Source organism: Apus apus, chromosome 10 (genome assembly GCF_020740795.1).
Source record: "Apus apus isolate bApuApu2 chromosome 10, bApuApu2.pri.cur, whole genome shotgun sequence".
In the NCBI taxonomy this organism is placed as follows: Eukaryota; Metazoa; Chordata; class Aves; order Apodiformes; family Apodidae; genus Apus; species Apus apus.
In genome coordinates, this window is record NC_067291.1 from 21288607 (window position 1) to 21308068 (window position 19462).

At 48.7% G+C, this 19462-nt stretch overlaps 1 protein-coding gene across 1 annotated transcript; it reads right to left on the bottom strand.

Annotated features, from left to right (window-relative positions):
• Window positions 1-831: 831 nt before the first annotated feature.
• BLM (BLM RecQ like helicase) lies at window positions 832-19390 on the bottom strand. The gene is made up of 21 exons (XM_051628882.1): window positions 19287-19390; window positions 18590-19161; window positions 17312-17498; window positions 16766-16887; window positions 15766-15895; window positions 13901-14640; window positions 12855-13031; window positions 12392-12510; window positions 11657-11770; window positions 10912-11010; window positions 10682-10830; window positions 9601-9707; window positions 8705-8865; window positions 8044-8239; window positions 7444-7634; window positions 6304-6445; window positions 5737-5936; window positions 4841-5033; window positions 4287-4409; window positions 2855-3056; window positions 832-1155 (listed from the first exon to the last, which is right to left on the bottom strand). Exons 1-21 carry the CDS (start codon window positions 19388-19390, stop codon window positions 975-977), a joined length of 4209 nt encoding a protein of 1402 aa, XP_051484842.1. The 3' UTR covers window positions 832-974.
• Window positions 19391-19462: the final 72 nt, after the last annotated feature.

Consider the following 19462-nt stretch of genomic DNA (forward strand, 5'->3'; position numbering starts at 1 on the left):
CCCCGCCGGGCTCCCCGGGCTGCCCCGCTCGCCTCGAAACCCCGGAGCCCGAGCCCGCCGCAGCACTTACCCCGGCTGCCCTCCCGCCTGCTGGAGGCAGGGGTTTATGCCCCGCAAACCGAGCTCGGCACGGGCGGGAGAAAAAAGGGAAGGTTTTTCACCGGTGAACTTCAAAAGAGTCTGAAGGCTGGCGGGAGCAGCCGCTGCCATCCTCTGCTCTAATCAAGCAGATGCTTGATGTGGGCCAGGTGGTGCTGGGCGTTCCTGTGAGCCTGTGCGGACCAACAGGTGTGCTCCAAACCCTCCCCTGACCCTCACCCCTTACCTGTGGAAGCCAAGGGCAGCTCCGACGCTCTTCCTCCTGGCTGTAAGGAGATAACAGCTTTAAAAAAAGCCAAACCGAACAACCAAAAAAGCCAACAATGAATACAAAATCAAAAAACAACAACAAAAAAACCCCCACAACTCAAAAAAGCACACCTTGGGCAGGACTTGGCCGTTGCAGGAGGCCCTCCAGCCCCAGTATCTGGGGAATATCATTTAAAACTTACAGACATTCATTATTTTTTCTCTCAGGTGGACATGCCAAGACTAAAGTTTTCAGAAGAGCAGCTCAGCTACCGAGCTCTTCAAGTACTCGTGCAGCTGGCAAGGGAGGACAGAGGCAGCCACAGCTGTTCCAGGAACTGCTGCTGATTTGCAGTCTCAAGTGTATCCCTGAGGTAGCTGTAAAACAGGCTGACAGTGATTATTTCCACTGAAGTAGCAGCATTTCTAGAACCAGCCAGAACTCCATTTTTAGTAGAAAGAAAAGTCCAAATAAGCTTTTGAGTTTAAAAATATTTATTTATTGTGAGGTTTTTGCACTTGATAAATGTACAAGTCTCAGAAGGTTTAGCAAAGGAAACAAAAATTTAACAAACAATTATTACATCTCCAGGGTTCACCAGTATACAGTATTTACATCTTCCTAGTTACAATACTGAGTATGAAGGCTGGAGGAAATGCCTGGCTTTGGGTTTTGGTGGTGCCATAATCCCCAGCTTCCCAGCAGCAACTTGCGTGGCACTGACACTGTAGGATGTTGAGTGGTGGCCAGAGGAAGCTGGAGCCTTTGAGTTAAACGGCCTTTTGGTCCTTTTGTACTTGTAACCCCTGCAAAATTCAGAGAGAAGGTGTGTGTCAAACAGCTGCTTTACTTGCCCCCTTCCCCTACACCCATGGGGGGGGGGGGGGGAGATGAGACTACATTGTCTAGAAGACTATGCTTTCATTTTGATTTAAACTTTTTGTGTTGGTTTCTTTGTTGGGTTTTTTTTTAATGCACATGGCTCCAAAAATGCCAAAGAAATGTAAATCAAGATTAGCTGTTGCTCTGGCATTTGCCTGAGGGCAAGCAGCAGCCTGAAACAGGCACAGAGAATGCTGAACCATCCCAACTCCTATTAATCCAATTAGAGTATCAACATTAACTGACACTTCGGGGTCAACAGCATTTAATGACTAATATTTTAATGGATGGGAAGGTGAAAAGGGTGGGAGCAAAACCTGCTGAACCGGGGACTGCTGTTTGCTACAAAAAACAAGGCCCAGAATGAGGAAGAACAAGGCAGAGAAGGAGGCTTCCCTAGAAAGAACAGCCCATAGCAGGCAGGAATGAGTTTTAATAAGGCAGACCATATTTTCTCTTTGGTGATAAATGCAACACTAAAGCAATAAAATGTAAGCAGACACTATCCCAATAAAACCTAACAGTCTTTGAAATTCAGGCATGGCTTCAGGTGGGCATTTTACAGTGTTTTGGGGAGCACGTTGGCACCACTTAGAGCTGCTCTTCCGAATGGCCTGAGCTCCCGCTGAAAGATAATCCCATCGATGGCACAGACAGAACAAAACCACATTCAAATAATTATTTCAGAAATGCAGGGTGTAGGCTGTCCACATAGCTGCCCTTTTGTACCTCGTGCTCTCTCTCATTTATCAAATGAGGCAAGATTTCTAGGCTGAGGGACTGAGCAACCTGCCTGCACCACAGCACCGGCCGCTCCGATCCGCTCCCTTTCTGTGCCCGGCGAGCTACCAGCACAGCAAAGGTGGAAGAGGCACCAGCATAAAGCCCAAATAAGAACTCACTGCCCAAGTTCCCTAATGCCACTCTCCCCCATTTTTAAACAGGGTTTGGGGAGGTCAGAATTTCTTTATTCCTTCCCTTTCAGAGCTGAATAATCATGATGTTTTGAAGCACAGATCTTCAGCATAAACTGTTGCCACTTGAGTGACCAGACTAATAACCACATGAACTGCTAAATTAAGGTCATTGACTCAAACGATGAGGCCCAGCCTGGCTCTTTCATCACCCTCTGGTAGTTGGTTGTGGATCTGCTCTAGAACCTCAAGACCAACCAGACTGCTGGACCCGCATGCTTTGGTCTTGATGCAGGCGTTGCCTTGTATGGTAAGATCAGAGGTAGAAGTTCTGAACTCACAAGGGACTGGGAACTGGAGTTCAAATATTCCATCACATTTTCAAAGTTTCAAGCTGTCCTTATGTTTCCAAGCACAGAATCCAGTTAGCCTGCTAATGTGTGGCAGCACACTCACAGGTAGTGTCCCTGCCTAGCTTGTGGCAGCCAAGAGCGCGAAACGAAGGACAATTGTTAAGTATCCTTCCTCTCAGGAGCATTTAACACAGAAAACACTAGAAAACCAAAGTAGAGCAGTTGTTACCAGGCACCTGGTAAAAAAGCCCATAGTTACTCAAGAAAATGCAGCAGGGTGAGAAGACTACAGTTCTGGGATCATCATCAGGCTATTCTGGACTAGGAAAAGTCACAAATGACCACAAGCAACGTACCCTTTGGGATGAAACTGCTGGCTGCCACCACTGCTTGTCTTTTTCCTCTTTGATTCTCTGAAGTTTGGCAGCCTTTTCCTTTTCCTTCTTTGGTTTCCATTATTGCAAAAATAGCTGGAGGTTGTAACTGCATCTTCTGCTTCTTCATCACTCTCAGGCGTGACGGTGCTTCCCGTGTCCACACTCTGGCCGGCAGTGTCTTCTGCAGACAGAGAGGGAGTTAAAAGTAACCAAGTGAGACATGGCCTGGGCCAGCCAGAACTGTCAGCCAGGACACACTGACTGTCCCAGCACTTGTGACCTGTTCAAAACCTCCTTCATCCTGGTGACACTGCAGGCTCAGCTAAAGGTGTCTCATAGGTTGGTGTAAAGGACAGTTCTGGTTTATCCCATGACATAAAAGGATACTGGCCAGTCCTAGTTTCTCCAGCCTGGCTTCTTGTCTAAACTATTTTGGTAACACTGGGTTTTTTGCCTTTACACTTTCTTCCCCATGTCAGCTAGAAAGAATTATGGAATATACCATAAAACCTACAGTCAAATACAGTATTTGTTTTTAAAAACAGCATCAGGAGACAACAAAACACTTGGAGAGCCGAGAGCTCCATCTCAGCCATGAGCAAGCAGGACGTGACTCTTTGCACAGGCAGTACAATAGGATACTCAAAAATCAGGTTTGTAGCCATGCATCTGTTCATGCTGCAGTTATGGAAGCACCACCCCCTTACAAGTAGGTATGAATCACTTTAGAACTGCAGGCCCCAGTGTAAAATCTGATAGCCATGCTGTATTAAATACTCTAATTACACAGAAAGTACATGCTGTGTTCTGGTGAAGTTACCAGATTTACCAGTGTCAGGGCTCAGTTCTCCACTGAGCTGGACTCTGTGCAGGTCAGAGCTGTGCAGACACTGCAGACACAGCCCTCCTGGCCAGCAGCTCTTTTTACACCTCACCGTGAAAGTTCTTCTCATTGAGCAAGGGCTGCTCAGTGAAGACCTGAACTTGCTGACCTCAATTACTACGGAAAGAAAAGGCAGAAGCTCCTGAAGATCTGCCAGTTACCCCATCCATGGTAGATGCAGGTGTAAAATACGCAGGAGGTGCAAGACCTTTAACCCAAAGGTCAGAATTCTCATTATCACTGAGCATTTTACCTAATCCAAATAACTAATAGCTTCGGAGCAGAGCAATCTGCTTGGTTCACATTTTCTTTTTTCAGCCTTTCAGAAAGATGCTGAATTTAACTCGTGAGAAGACAGCAAAGACCTCTTATGCTCTGAAAGTGTGCAGTCACTCCCTCTTGGTAGTTATTAAACTGCAATAATTAATTATTTGTTTTTAAAACAAGGTAACTTTTGGGCAGAACTGATAGAGGAAGAGAAGGGTACTGCACAGGGAAGGACACATTTAGACACACAGCATACTAAACCTGGTGTGGTCCATTCAGAGTACTTATCCATCACTTTGATTATTTCTGCACCATATTTTTCCAGTTTGTCTTCTGTGACACCATCAATCTGCAGCAGAACCTCCACATCAGAGGACAGGGTTTCTGTAATGTCACAAAGCACCAATTAGATGTGCCAAACCAACTTTATTTGAGAGAGATCATGGCAGAGGATTCTACAGAAACTTAATTCCTTTTAGCACCACCCTAAGCAAGCCTTTATTCTACCAATCTGCTCCTAGCTGGTTAGCACACAAACTAGCCCACCAGTTGTCTCGGCCAAGGCTCCCATGGTTGGTTGGGGGTGTGATCCCTCAGGTGCTCTTGTGCTGGCCCTGCAGGACTGCTACAGCCCCAACAACTGCAGCCCCAGGAGCAGAGGCTGTGGCAGCTCCTTCCACAGGGCTGGCTCAGTTCTCTACTCCAACCTGCTCTCACCACACGTCAGAACTGCAAGTTCCAGTCAGAAGAGGCTCCTCTTGCACACACGGCCCTGCTGCCAACAGGGCCTCCCAGGAAGGAAGAGCTGACATTACCTGCTATTTTCTTCAGAGTTGAAGTGCTGAAAATGTTGAAGTAATGCACATCAAAGACTTTCCCAAGCGTTTTGCAGGTGTCTGTAAGTTCCCCAAGGCACTTCTTAACCATCTCTTCCCGCTGGGACACCTTTGCCACGGCTGCCCGCTGCCTCCGGACCGCGCTGGCACTCTCTGTCTCGTGGAACTGCACCTGTTGAAGGAGCCAGTCAGCAGCACCTGTCAGGGCAGTCACTGCAGAGACATCACTTGGCAACACAGGAAAGCAGTGAAGGAAACTAAAAGTATTCTCTGATGGACCAACAGCTATTTACCCAGTAGACACTTCTTAAAATTTATTTTTGTACAGGCCACTCAACCACCCCCATGTTTCTCCTGCAAAGAACCAGCAGAGTGTGCCCAGCACAGGGAAAACACCCTGAGAACCCAATTACAGGTTGCTGAGGGATCTGCTCTTCTTCAAATACAGCACTAACGCAGGGGAGACACTGCCTCAAACAATTCTGGGCTGATTCCATGACCTTCTTGAAGTGCATTTTCCATTAGAGCTCACCAATGACTGAGAAAAAATAGAGCAGAAAAAGCAGAAGGTAGTGCTGTTCCTTCTTTTCTTCTTAGGTAGTTTTTTTCTGGTTTGGTCATGATATTCCTTTGTTGTCAAGGTGGAGTCAGATGGATGGAGGGAGAAGAGAAAGATTTAACCCTCTCCAGTCCTCTCAAACTCCCCTTTTGCCTCACAATATTACTATTATTAGAATACTGGACTAGAAATCACGACTGTTGGATGTTCTTGCACCTGCTGAAGATGAGTTCCTGCACTTCAGCCAGCAGGCAAGCTGTGTTTACACTGTCCTGGGTCTGTGCTAGAGAAAACACCACAATGAATCAGTGCCCACCTGTAGAGATCCATTCAGCACAGCCTGAGCTTTCTCTCCCAGAGTGATATATGCTACTGCTTGGTCATTAGCTGTGATGTACAAGTCTTCATCCAGAATCTTGTCCAAGACCAATTTTCTAAACAGTCTTTCAACATTATGCCTTGAGTAAGCAGCTCCCTTCCCAAATATTCCAGACTGAATCTTGGCACTCTTGGCACCTGCACAGCAGAAAACCCAGGATTAGCCTGTGGTGAGAAGCCCACGTATGCGTGTATTTACAGACCTGGGGGAGATGCCCAGGGGCATGACACAGTCTCTGCACACTAAAAAGCTATGCATTAAAGCACCAGAAACTCCAAGCACCACCAAAAAACTAATATTATTATTACTACAGCAACCTGAAACGGACTAAAGCTTCAGCCACATTTCTTTTGGATCCTTTACCACCAAGAGATTCCCGGGAAGAGTAATTTTGCAAAACATACCTTCTTTTAAACCTGCTGCCATTGCAGGCCTCCTGGTACTTTGTCAGGAATTTATGCACCATGTCTATTCAGGTGTTGTTTCTGGAAGAGCAGGACTCACCTAAGAAAATGTCTACCATCATGTTCAGTGTGTATCTGCCAGAGCCTGAGCTTCTCTTTGTCTGCCCCATTTGTCCACAGTGCTCCTCTACAAATCTTATGATTCCCTTCACTTCATCTGTCACATTTCTTGACTTGTAATCCTATGAAAATAGACTTGATTAGGAAACATTATGTGGTTCTGTCCTGATGCAAGTTGTTACCAACAGCCTTGGATGTTATTATTGAGCTTTTTCCAGCCATGAATTAATTTTGTTCCAACCACAGGAACAGTGATTCTCTAGGTGGTTCACCCACAGGGACACAACACAGTCACAGGAATTCTGCACTTGATAACACTCTGATAAATACAATCATACATACAACTGATTTTATATAATCTCTGTTGTGTCAGTTCTATGGAGTGAGCTGCAAGATGGCTGCCCAAGTACTGGTGACCAAGGTAAAACATTCTGAAAGATTCCCTTAATTATTCTGCTGACAGGCACTAGAGCTTCCAATCCACATTAAAACAAGAAGGCTGGACCGAATATGCCTATTTCTAGTCAATTTTTGTTGCAATCACAGCTAGTGCTTCAAACACTGGGCTGAGAAGCAGTATCATCAGGTGTAAAACTGATGTGGCTTGTAGAGACCACTGACCCTTCCCTCTCTGCCTCCTCTTCTGCTCCTGGTCACACTAATTATGAGTTTATTTCAGTCCTGGATGCACAAACTCCAATCTTGGGGCCCTCTCAAGCAGTGTACACCCCCTAATGTGGCACTCCTGCTACTCTGGCAGCACAAAGCTGCCTTGAAAACATCACATCAGGGCCTTCCCCACAGCCATTCCAGCAGATCTTGTACTTGCTCTTGCCTCTGTAAGCACCATAGCCAAGAAAACAGACACAAAGGAACAACCTTACACCTCACTTGTCCTCCTCTGACAGAAACAGGAGCATCATAAGCTCATGGCCAGTCTGTGTAATTCTACTCTGGGTTAAACCCTGGGAATGGTTTGAAGCCTCCAGCATCACAAAAACACAAGACACCTTATTAATTTTCTCCTTCTGCCTTCCCAAAAGTCACATAAACATTTTTCTAGTGCAGCTAAATGCAAAACCACTTTAGCACCACCATAAATATAAGCCATGATTTTTACCTTCTTCGTACTACAGTTGTCACAGGTTACTTCTGGGTGATCTTTACAGAAGGTGGGGTTAAAGTTGGTTTCCCCAAAGTAAGCCAGAAGCTGGATTCTGCGGCAGTCCACCATGTTCTCACAGTAGTGAACCATGCTGTACAGGTTGTTGAAGTGGGTCTGTCTTGTGTGGCTGTTTCCATCTTTCTCCACTGAAATGCAGTAAATCCAAAGGTGTTTGTTAAATCAGCACCTCTGCATTTTATACATAGACAAAACATAACATTCTTTTTTTGCTTAAAATTCCAGATGTACAGAACTAACCTAGGAGAGATTTTACCTCTAGAGCTTTTAAAGAATGGAGAAGGGAAAGAAGATGAGAATGACAAGAATCAGGAGATGGACATGCATGAAGCAAAATGTTTTTGACTAAAATTAAAGTAGAAGCAACAAAAATCTTTCAATCAAAAAACCATCCAGGTGAAGCTGCCCAGCTCTCCCACCTGTGCAATGTCTACCACCCATGTCTGGATGAGACAAGGACAGTCTCAAGGAAACACACCAGCAACTAAGGGACTTCTTTAACCTTGTCTCCATCAAGTCACAGTCACAAGAACTCACTCAGTATCAGCCTTCTGAGCCTGGTGACATCACTGTAGCTGTAGAAGAGCAGGCAGTGAGACACCTCCCCGTCCCGCCCTGCTCTGCCCGACTCCTGGTAATAACCCTCCAGGGACTTGGGGAGGGAGGCGTGGATAACGTAGCGCACATCGGGCTTGTCAATGCCCATTCCAAAGGCAATTGTTGCACATATAACCTGGGAAGGAAATAGTGATTTGTTGTACAGTTATGAAAGTGATTCCTGCAGCACTCTGCACTGGGAACAAGCAGCCAGGACTGCAGAGCTGAGACGCTCCACTGTCATGCTGCCAGGTGAGCACAGAACAGCAAAGCCCCCTCTCCAAAGAGCTATTCCAGACAAAGGGAAACCCCAGATTTCAGTCTCAATATATATTCCATTCAGCAGCATGCCTAGAGCTGCTTCAGAAGCTCTGTACTGCTCAGTTCCTTCCTCTTGGAGAATCACATCTCAGTGCAGGTCTTTGATTTGTAGAAGTGCCAGTAACAAGCTGGCCAACATGTCTGGACAGGCCTGTTCAGGTCTGTTATTTAATGCTGCACCCACGTGGCAAACCTCACGCAACTCCGCCTTTACTGGGCCAAGAGGGAGAAAAAGTGCTCTAGATTCTGCTCACTGCCCCCCCAGTTGCTTTCCTTTTACCTGGCATCCTTCTTGATTGATCCACTTCTTCTGTACAAGGTCTCTGTTGGCGTCGGTGAGGCCGGCGTGGTAGGCGAGCGCAGCCAGACCCTCCCTCTGCAGGACGGCGGCCGTCGTGTCGCACTCGTGACGGGAAAGGCAGTAGATGATTCCAGAGTCATCTGCAAATACATACAACAAGGTCTGTGCAACAAGGCAGCTTTATTCCCTTTCACTTGCTTAAGTCATCCCTGTCAAGCCAATACCTTCATTCCAACAGGGAGAGGTTGCTGAGTGTGATGCAACAGCTGCTTAATGATGAAGGAAAGGAATTTTATTAATATCAGATGTTTTTTGTTAGTGCCTCCTCACCCAATTTCCTGGGTTTTTGGGAGAGGTGGAATCAATAAAAGGTTTTTTTGCTCGGATGACTGAAGAGCTACATAAATCAAGAGCTAGAGCAGGTTAGTCAGTGATGTCCCAGGTCACAGCACAGACGCTGCCAAGGGAGCCTGGCACGGTCAGCTTCCAGCAGCAGGAGCTGCAGGACTCTCAGAGGAGCTCCTCAAGGGGAACCAGATAAGCAGACCAACAGAATTAAACAATTAAATCAGCATGGATATTAGAAGTCCTTTCTGCTCTGAAGATACGATTTTAAAAGGTCTGGCCACCTCCAGAAGGGCGGCTCAAGAGCATTACCATGATTTACTTTTCCATCTTAACTTCAACTCTTGACTTTAGAACTGACTCCCATTATCAATTATATCATTCTGCCTTGAATTTGTGGTGTTTGTAAATATATTGGTCACTTACAGCAAGGCACAAGTTTGGGATTTTTACAGCCTTATACAAGCTTTTCCTGCCTTACAAAGCAGTTCACAAAACCACATGGGAGCACACTGCTGCTCAGTACTCACGTGGATGATTTTTTTTGATCCATTCCAAGCAATCCATGGCCACCTTCTTGGGCTTCTTGGGCAACACGTCATATTTCAAGTTATGCCTGTTGAAGCTCATTGTAAACCTGGAACATAAGAGTTCAGGGGTGCTGGTCAGCTTTATGGTGCAGCAATCCTTCCAACAAGCCAGGCATTGGCTGGAATACCCCACATCCAGCTACCTGCTGCTTGTTCTGTGTTATCTCCAAAGGAGTTACTGTTCCACCAAGCCCATGGAGATTCACATCACCCATACTTGGGTCTAACATGTCTGCATTTCTCCCATGGCTGTGAAAACCCAAAGCTACCTGGTACTATGCAGGAGGGAGAACCTCCCATAAACCAAACCCATGCACAGCAATCTGCCTTCCCTTCCCTCTGGAGCACCTGCATCCAAATTCAGAGGATCAGACCTGCAAAATGCAGTGCCACCTTCCTCCTACTACCCTAGAAGACATTTCTGAAATAAGAAATTCAGCAAAAAAGAATGCTTTATTTTTCCATTGTGTACCATGAAATCACTACAATGCAGCCCAGGCCCAATGGTACCTCGTTACCCATGTTACTACCAGTGCTAATTAAAGAGCACTTCCAGCTTGGGCAGGTTCCCAGCATTCTCCTGAAAATTACCCTAAAATACAACTTAAGAGTCACAGAATGGTTTGGGTTGGAAGGGACCTGAAAGTCCATCTAGTCCCACCCCCTGCATGGGCAGGGACACCTCCCACCAGACCAGGTTGCTCCAAGCCCCATCCAACCTGCCCTTCAACACTGCCAGGGATGGGGCAGCTGCGACTTGCACATTTTGTCAGTGACACAAAATTTTATGTTATTTTCAGTTCCCCTAATCATGCAAGGAAGATTATGGCAAATATTTTTGTTCTGACTTCAGCATTTTGCACATAACTCCCATTACATTCCATGCCTGCCTTCTGCTCAATCAGATCCAGCCACAGCAGCATTTCAGAAGGACTTGTAACGCTCTCCTGACTGCACCAAGTTTTCCCTCAAAATCCCCACAGTGCAAATTAATCGTTTAGGAAAGTGCTGAGCTACTTACACCTGTGGTTTTAGCATCTCGAGCTGGTTCTGAATATCCTTCTGCACCCTGGGGTTTGCAGTGGCAGTGAGGGCCATCATGGGGACAGAGTGGAACTTCCTGCGGAGCATGCTCAGCCGCTTGTAGTCCTGTCGGAAATCGTGGCCCCACTGGTTGGAAAAACAGAATGTGATTGAGTGAGAAGCTCCAATGAAGTGTTTTGCCATTTGGGAAAGAGCTGAGGGTTTTACCTGGCTGACACAGTGGGCCTCATCAATGACAAACCGAGCCAGGAGGTTCCTGTCATAGAGGTTTTCCAGGGCTGACATCAGGCGGCCGCTGGCGCAGACCTGGGGACACACAGACACCCCACATGGCCCGAGAGCCCACTGAGAGCAGGGTTACCCTGCCCAAGGTGAGACCTGGGGCTGCTTAGTCTGCAGAAGAGAAGACTGAGAGGGGATCTTATGAATGTCTATAAATATCTGAAGGGTGGGTGCCAAGAAGGAAGGGCCAATTTCTTTTCAGTGGTGCCCTGTGATAGGACAAGGGGCAATGGATGCAAACTAGAGCACAGGAAGTTCCACCTCAACATGAGGAAAAACTTCTTTACTGTGAGGGTGACAGAGCCCTGGGACAGGCTGCCCAGAGAGGCTGTGGAGTCTCCTGCTCTGGAGACTTTCAAGACCTACCTGGATGCCTTTCTGAGTGACCTGCCCCAGGTGATCCTGCTCTGGCAGGGGGTTGGACTGGATGATCTCCAGAGGTCCCTTCCAACCCCCACCCTTCTGTGATTCTATATCATTAAGTACAAGGCCATCTTCTGACAATCACCCATGGCTGTGGCAGTGACATGTTGTCTCCCTGCATCAACCCTGCATTTAACATTATTTTTTACCCAGAAGCCTATTCTAAGTTCAGTGTTCCCCTTTAACACTTGACAGTGATCGATCTCTTGTTGCCTCCAGGATTTTACAGTTCAAACTAAATACAAACCTTCTCAGGAGTAACATACAGTAGCTTTATCTCAGGATCTTTTTTTGACATTTGCATATAGATTTTTGAAGCATCAGTATCTGTTCTATCACCAGTCAGGTAAGTTGCAGCAATCTATAATTAAAAAAAAAAATAAATTTTAATGTGAGCAAAACAGAAGCATCTCCAAATGAAGCCCTACAGCAGTTATGAATCAGGTAAAAAAGGACATGCAGTTACTGTCCTCAGCAAATGTAGCATTTTCAGTGTTTCTTTGTGCATTTACAGGTAACATCTGAACCCCCACCATAGTGTAGGCATCATAGGTTAGGATCATGCTTCTTCTGCACTTGAGTTTCTCTCCTCTGTGTATGACCTTCCCAGAAATGCTCAGCACCTCCAGACCCCTCCCAGCTCAGGAACTGTCAGTGCTTGTTTCTGCTGCAGGGCCAGGCTGCTCCTGTTTCAGGTGTCTAAATGCAACTCTTACAATCTATGAACCAGGCATCTGCACCTGGAAATGAAGCTCCAATAGCACATAGACAAGCCCATCAATAAATGCAGCAGTCAGACTGACAAGATATTCTAGTTCACCTCATTTAGTTCTTCCTAGACAACTCTGTGTGCCTTTCACAGCTTCCACCTAATCAATTGTTGCAGTTTACATTTGAGAGATAAAAGATTTACTGTAACATTTCAGATGTCTCATCCACTTATCTGCAGTTTAACAAAACAAAGTCAGCTGTTTAAACTCACATCTAGAGTCTTCAGTTTCTGAACTTGATCTATAATCAGTGATCTCAGTGGAGAGATAACAATGGTGACCCCAGCAGAGACACAGGCTGGTAACTGGTAGCACAGGCTCTTACCACCTCCTGTAAGGATTGAGCAGAACACACGTGTTGGACACCGAGAGGAAGGGGAGGAAGAGGAGAGACAGAATTCTTGCTTCCCATTTTAAATTACTTTCAGGAACAACAAACTTTTACCAACGTCTGTCCCTAATGTGACACCTGCAGGATGCAGAAGAGTTAATCACACGAAATAGCATCACCTCATGCCAGACACCACCTTGCCTGCGACATTCCAGGAATCCCACAGCCAGGGAGCCCCAGCAGCACAATGAATCACCACCCCCACAAAGGCACAGAGAAAGCGAGGAGTTTGCCAGGGGCCCTGCAGAAGGAGCTGCAGGCCTTTGCTCCCCACGGGTCCATACCTGTGGGCATCAGGACGAAGCAGTCCTCCCCCAGCAGGGCAGCGTTGATGGCCTCCAGCTGGTTGGTCCGGAAGCAGTGCAACCCAAACTTCTTGTGAAACACGTTCATCATTTCTTCCGAGTGGGAGAACGTCCTACCCCTGAACCTCTCCAGGGCAGGGTGACTCACTGGGGGCTCTGGCAGACAAAGACAGGGACTTCCAGTCAGTCACAGCATCCAGCCGTGCCCACCCTCTCCACTGGGACAGCTGGCTCAGCCCACACCTCAGGCCTCTCAACCTTTCAAACTCAAGTTGGGATTCACTAAAAGACACTGCATTCACCTAGAATTTAAGACTGGCTGAAGTGTGAATTTTGGTTACATGCAGATCTCTGGAAACAAGCTTGGTGCCCATGGCTGTATGAACTGCAGAGTCTTGCCCTGCCAGACCTCACCCCTGCCGCACACAGCTCTGAGAAGGCTCCTCGCTCAGGGGTGCCTCAGACTGGTTGACTGTTTCATCAGGCAGCATCATTTTCACCTCCCCCTTCACCCACCTGCTCCTGCAGCACCCACAGATGAGACTGACCCACCCGTTTGCCCCAGAGGGATTAGGTTTGCCTCAGCAACTACCCATTTTTGATCATTTTGCATAAACAGCTAAAACTGTTGCACAGCTTTGAATTAACAACCACAGAGTCATTATTTAATTAAAACACAGAAACATTCTGGTTTCCAATTTTAGCAGCTTCATCTTCCCAGCAGCCTAAATTATATGGCAAATAAATATTCATGGAGTTTGGTATCATAGAATCACAGACTGGTTTGAGTTGGAAGGAACCTTAAAGATCTTCTAGATCTGACCCCCTTGCAGTGGCAGGGACACTTCCCACTAGACCAGGCTGCTCTAAGCCAGACACAGCTTCCCTGGGCAACCTGGGCCAGGGTCTCAGCACCCTCACACTAAAGAATTTCCTCCTAATGTCCAACATAATGCTTGTTCTTAGGCTTCAAAATTAGCCAATAACGTTTTTAAAAAGGGGAAGACAGAATGAGCATCATTTACCTGCATAGTTCTTTGATGCCATCAAGCAGCTTGATTTTGGAGCAGCAGAATTTGATACAACAGAAGATCCCTTGGCTCTGGACATGATCTTTGACAGGAGGGATTTGGCAGGTGGCCCTTCCCTGAGGGGCTGGTACAACAGCCCAGACGTCACCTTGGGTGCTGAAACCTCCACCGAACTCTCCCAGTCCTCATCAAAATCATCGATGTCAAAGTGATCGAGGTCAAAGTCTGTATCATTGACACCTAAGCTGTCTCCTGCAGGAATGCCCGTGGGAGCTCTGCTCTGCTCCCTTAGAGCTGTGCTTGTCAGGGGCCTCTCCAGCAGGTTGCCACTGTTCCTCACCCCTGGCTTTTCCCAGCAGCTGCTGCTGAAGGAGATCTCAGAGCCAAACCTGAGGGAAGCTCCCTCTCGGCCATGGACCTTGGGAGAAGACAGCTCTGCTGTGTCTGAGCAGGTGATCTCCTCAATGCTTCGCTCTGAAGTGTAGGAGCTACCCAAGGTGTGATTTTTCGGGGTAGAAAAACTGCTTGAATTCAGAGTCCCAGGAGGCACCAAGGGGAGGCTGGAGGGTTTGGGTGCGTTTCTGCCAGAACCGGAGCTCCAGCTGGGGCCAGAGCTCAGGGCAGGGCTGGGACATGCAGCAGGGCCCTGCTCCACACACCCTGGCCAGTCCTTGGGAGTAGAGCTGTTTGTGCTGCTTTTGTTGCAGGGGGCAGAGCCAGAGAGCAGCCTTCTCCTGGGAGAGATGGCAAGGGGAGGGAAAGGAAAAGCACACATTTAGTCCCAAGCCAGGGCAGCCACCACGCCTGGAGGGGCTGCAGGCCCCTGGCTGGCAGATGCAGTGCTCTGGCAAGCAGGAATACTGATTCTTATTAGAATATGTACCAAGATGGTATCATTCTCTCAAAAGGCAGAGTAAATAGCAATAAATAAGTCTAAATAATATATATTTTTATATACTTTTAAAAGTCCGTTCACATTTATCAAGTTCTACAACACACAAGGTTTTGTCCCTCTCCTGTTAACAACATGAACACAAGGCGGTTACATTGTGTTCTCTGCCACTATATTTTAAGAATATTTCAAACAAATCTAGAGAAGAAACATTAATACCGGAACCTAGACGAACAAAATAATTACAAAATTACTACATCTTCACTGCAGACATTAAAATAACAGAATTCCTAATAGCAAGGAACTGATCCAGGCAAGTTAGAGCATTAAAAAAATCCTTAGAGGCACAAACCTCTAGTTAAAGAAATAAAAATATGCTTGAACCAAATGATGTTATGTCCTTTCTAAGGGCTGAGTCTGACTGCAGAAATATGAGATAAATCAGTTTGACTGGAACTGTTCAGAAAAAACACCCAGCCCAGTAAAAACCAAACAACTCCCAAATCTGGATATTCCTCCTGTGCAGTGTGTCAGCAGAGGATGCAGATGTGAAAGCAGCAGCAACCAGATACAAAGAGGACAAGTGCCTGGCTGCCAGAAGCCACAGCCCTGCAGTCAGACAGAGCCAGGCTCACAGAGGGAATGGTAAATTACTGCCTGTGGTTCCAAGGAACAGGGATGGCACCTGGCAGGTTGTGTCACATCACCCTGCTGCTCTGGAAGCAGCTGGTGCCAGTCCCCCTCCAGAGAAGGACAGGGAGTACCTGTGCCTCAGACTGGATGGGAACTGTGTCCTGCCCTCTGGCAGAATGCTGGGATTGTTAACCCTTTCAGCAGGTTTGGGCATTTATTTTTCTTCAGACTGTCAGTAACTTTAAGCTTTCATAAATAAATAAATAAATAAATAAATAAGTCCTTCAGTGTGGTGCTCTTGGTGTGCTGGGGACACCTGCAGGCACAGGCTTACCTGAGATCTCTCTGCTGGAGCAGCTCTCTGGCACAGGACAGAGCCTTCAGCTCGTGGAGTGGGATGGCATCCACCAGCTGGCAGATGGCAGCCATCACCTCCTGCAGGGGCTCCAGGGACAGGCCCCTGCCTGGCACAGACAGGGGGTGAGCAGCAGGAACAATCATCAGCATGTGAAACAAGGTGACACCAGTCTCTCAAAAGGCAGAGTAAATGGCAGTAGATAAGTCTAAATAATGTATTTCCATCTATCTTTAAATGTCCACTCACATCAAGCATTTCTCTGTGCACAAATGCCATCAGTCTACGTATTTTTGCCCGTGCCTCTTAATTATCCATCTCTCTGTGTTTTCCAAACCTCATCACAGTTCTTTCAAACTTATTCCCAAAAAGCATGCAAGTTGGAATGTTCTACCCCTCCCCAAGCCCCCTAAAACACATTTTACCAAAATAGCACATTGCAATTCTAGTCTGGAAAGGCCCCAGAAACCCTGTATAAACACAAGAATGTAGGTGTCTCTCAGAACAGGACAATGGGCTGCACTCTGATAGGTCTTGAGAGGACAGACCTGCAGCCCCCACACCAGCCTGGGCCACTTGGCAGGTTTTCATTCTGCACCTCAAACTCAAGAGCACTTTAGCTCCATACTTCCCAAGCTAGGAGCTGTGGGAACTGGATGGAAGCAGTGCTACAGCTCCAGCCAGAGGTGGGGCTCTGTGCCATGGCTCTTAGGGAATGACTGGGTTAGTCTGTGCTTCTGAGTTCTGAAAAGGAAGTCTGGGGGGTATCCCAGTACCCAGGAACCCAGGAGCAGGATCAGACACACGCCTGAGCCCACACAACACCTGAAATTCCTGCACAAGGTTCAGTGCCTGCCTCCTAGTCCCCATGGGTCACTCCAGCCAGTGCTCTCAGGTCACATGGGACATGCAGGAGAACCAGAAGCTGCAAAAACATCCCCAAAATGTAAGGCATAAAACTGCCCAGTGCTTGCTGTACCTGCATCCTCTGCACTCGGATCACGTTCCGCAACAGGCTGGGCTGTGACAACCTTCCCAGGCTTGGACTCACCACTGCTGGCTGGGGATCTTCCACCAGTAGGAGAGTCTTTGAAAACATGACTAAAATTGAAAGGAAAGAGCCTTAAAATACAGATCTCTGAAAATCCTTGCATTTCCATAAGAAGAGTTTCTCCTCTAACAGCATTTAAGACAGGAAGGAAAGGCCCAGCTGAAACGCAGGCAGTGGAGCAGCCTGTCACCCCTCTGGGCCAACATGCAGGCACTTGTCTCAATACTATTTTTTTCCTCCCATTAGGAAAGGAAAAGTGACTGCTTTTTCCCAAGCAAAACCCACCTTAAACACTTCCCAGAAACCAAAAAGCATTTCATACAGCATGAGGAGCAGCTGTCAGCTGCTGAGCTGCCAACAGACAGGCACCATCACCTCAAACTGGAGCTTCTGAGCAAGCCCCAGTTCTGTGGCTTTTCAGGTACCTCTTGAAGTCGCCCTCAAGACTGAGGGGTTTGACCAGTGAGCTTTTACCTCATGCTCTGTACAGATGGTGAGATGGAAGGTAGGTCTTCCTCAGGGGAGGGTGGAACAACATCCAGGTCATCCTCCTCTTCCAGCTCAGTGCCAGGGAAGGGCTGGATGTCAGCCTGGTCCCATCCCGGGGGGCTGCATGTCCCAGCCCAGCCCGCCTGCTGGATTCCACCCCTGTCAGCAGCAGCTGGGAGAAGTGTGTTATTAACATTGCTGGTATCACAGGAAACTCATGCTAGTGCAAACAAAACTCCACTGAACAGAGGGAAAGTTACTAGTCAGATTTCAGAACACTCGTTTATCAGTTTCTGACTTTGAAAGGTCAAAAACCCCCTTATTACTGCTCCCATTTCCTCCCCCATGAACAACAAACTGACAAAACCCCCACAAACCCTCTTTGAAGTGGAAAAGTTGCACAGCTTGGCTGTAGTTACCTGCCCCTGCAGGAAGACAAGAACTTAAGACGTATATTCTCCTACAAGAGATCTCACAGAAAACTATGGTTGTGTTAAATAAACACTGAGGTAAAAAGAGCACAGGCTCCTCAGCTCAGCTAGTCCCTGTGCTGCAATTAGAAGGTACATGTACAGATATTATGCCTTGTAAGACAAACCCTACTAAGTAAAGGCCAATGTCATTAATAGATGAAGATGCATTTAACAGAAAGAGGGGGGAAAAAGCAACAAAACATTCTCAAGAAGAAAAATACAGTTCAGAAATCCTGCTGCCATGTGGTGCAGCAGCACCACAGATCACTGCTCAGCACCACCAGTAACACAGAGATGTTAAGTTCACAAACAAAGACCAGAAGTTTCACAACCTAACAGGTAAGGCACACGAAACATGAAGCTAAGGGGAATCCTGGGCAGCCAAGGAAGCTCTCTGGTGGATGGCCAGTGACCTCTTGGTCATAACGGAGGGTGGGAGCCTTGGGGGTTGATCTTGTTCTAAATCCAGAGAGATGTCTTTTTCTGGTTTAGTATTTCTCATCACCACCTTTAGGCACCCGACTATTTTACATTTCTTTTGTAGGAATGAAGCGCTTTTCTTCCCGTCACGGCCCGCTGGATTGCTGCTCCCCGCTTCGGGAACGCCGGGCGGGAAGCTCCGCGGCTCCGCCACCCCCGGCGGGGCTGCTGCCCCTGCCCGCGCTCCCCCCGGGACTCCCAGGGCCCCAGCGCGGCCCGGCGGGTCACAGCTCCCCCAGCTCCCAACGCCGCCAGCCCTGGCTGTGCAGACACCAACCCATCTGCTCCGGGTGCTTCAGAACCGAGTTACCTGCCAGAGACTCGCCCTCGGTGCCACCGTCCCAGACCCCGCCAGCCGGCGGCTTCTCCCGCGGAGCCTCCTCACCCGCAGCGCGCTGCGCGGGGCCCCCCAGGCAGAGGAGGGATCCCTGCGAGCGGGGCAGCTCCTCAGCCCCCGCACGGCCCGGGGGCTGCTGCGGGCCGGGCTCTGCGCTGCGGGGAGCCCCGCGGGCGGGGCCCTGCCCCCGGCAGTATTTATCGATTCCCGACAAATCAAAGTCGTCGATATCGTCCCACTCATCCTCTACGACGACGACGGGAGCCGCCGCGGGGCCGGGCGCGCTGCGCTCCCCGCAGGCCGCGGGGCCTGCCGGCGGGGCCCGGGCGGGGGCCGGGCGGGCACGGCCCGGCGGGAGGGCCCGTCCGCACGGCCCCGCAGGGAAGAAATCCTGGATCTGCGCTTTCTTCTCCTTGCAGGCAGGGAGCGGGGAGGCGGCCAGCGAGGTGTTCACGTCTTTGTCCCTCAGCGCGGAGGCGGCGCAGAGACCCCGCGGCTCCGCGGGCCGGGCGCCGGCGGGAGAGCGCTTCTTGAAGGTGAAGCCCCTGCGGAGAGACCAGCCCCGGTCAGCGCCGCGGACAGACGAGACCAGCCCCGGTCAGCGCCGCGGAGAGACGAGACCAGCCCCGTCAGCGCCGCGGAGGCCCCGCCCCGCCCCGCCGGTCCTCACCCCGCGCGGTGCGGCGGCCCCGGCAGCCCCGGCCTGCCCCGCGCCCCACGGCTGCAGTGCCGCCGCAGCTGCTCGCCCAGGTTGTTCCGCGGCACGGCCGCCATGCCCGCCCCGCCCCGCCCTCCCCGCCGCTCCGCGCTTCGCATTCGGCGCCAAAACGCCGCCCGCCCCCCGGG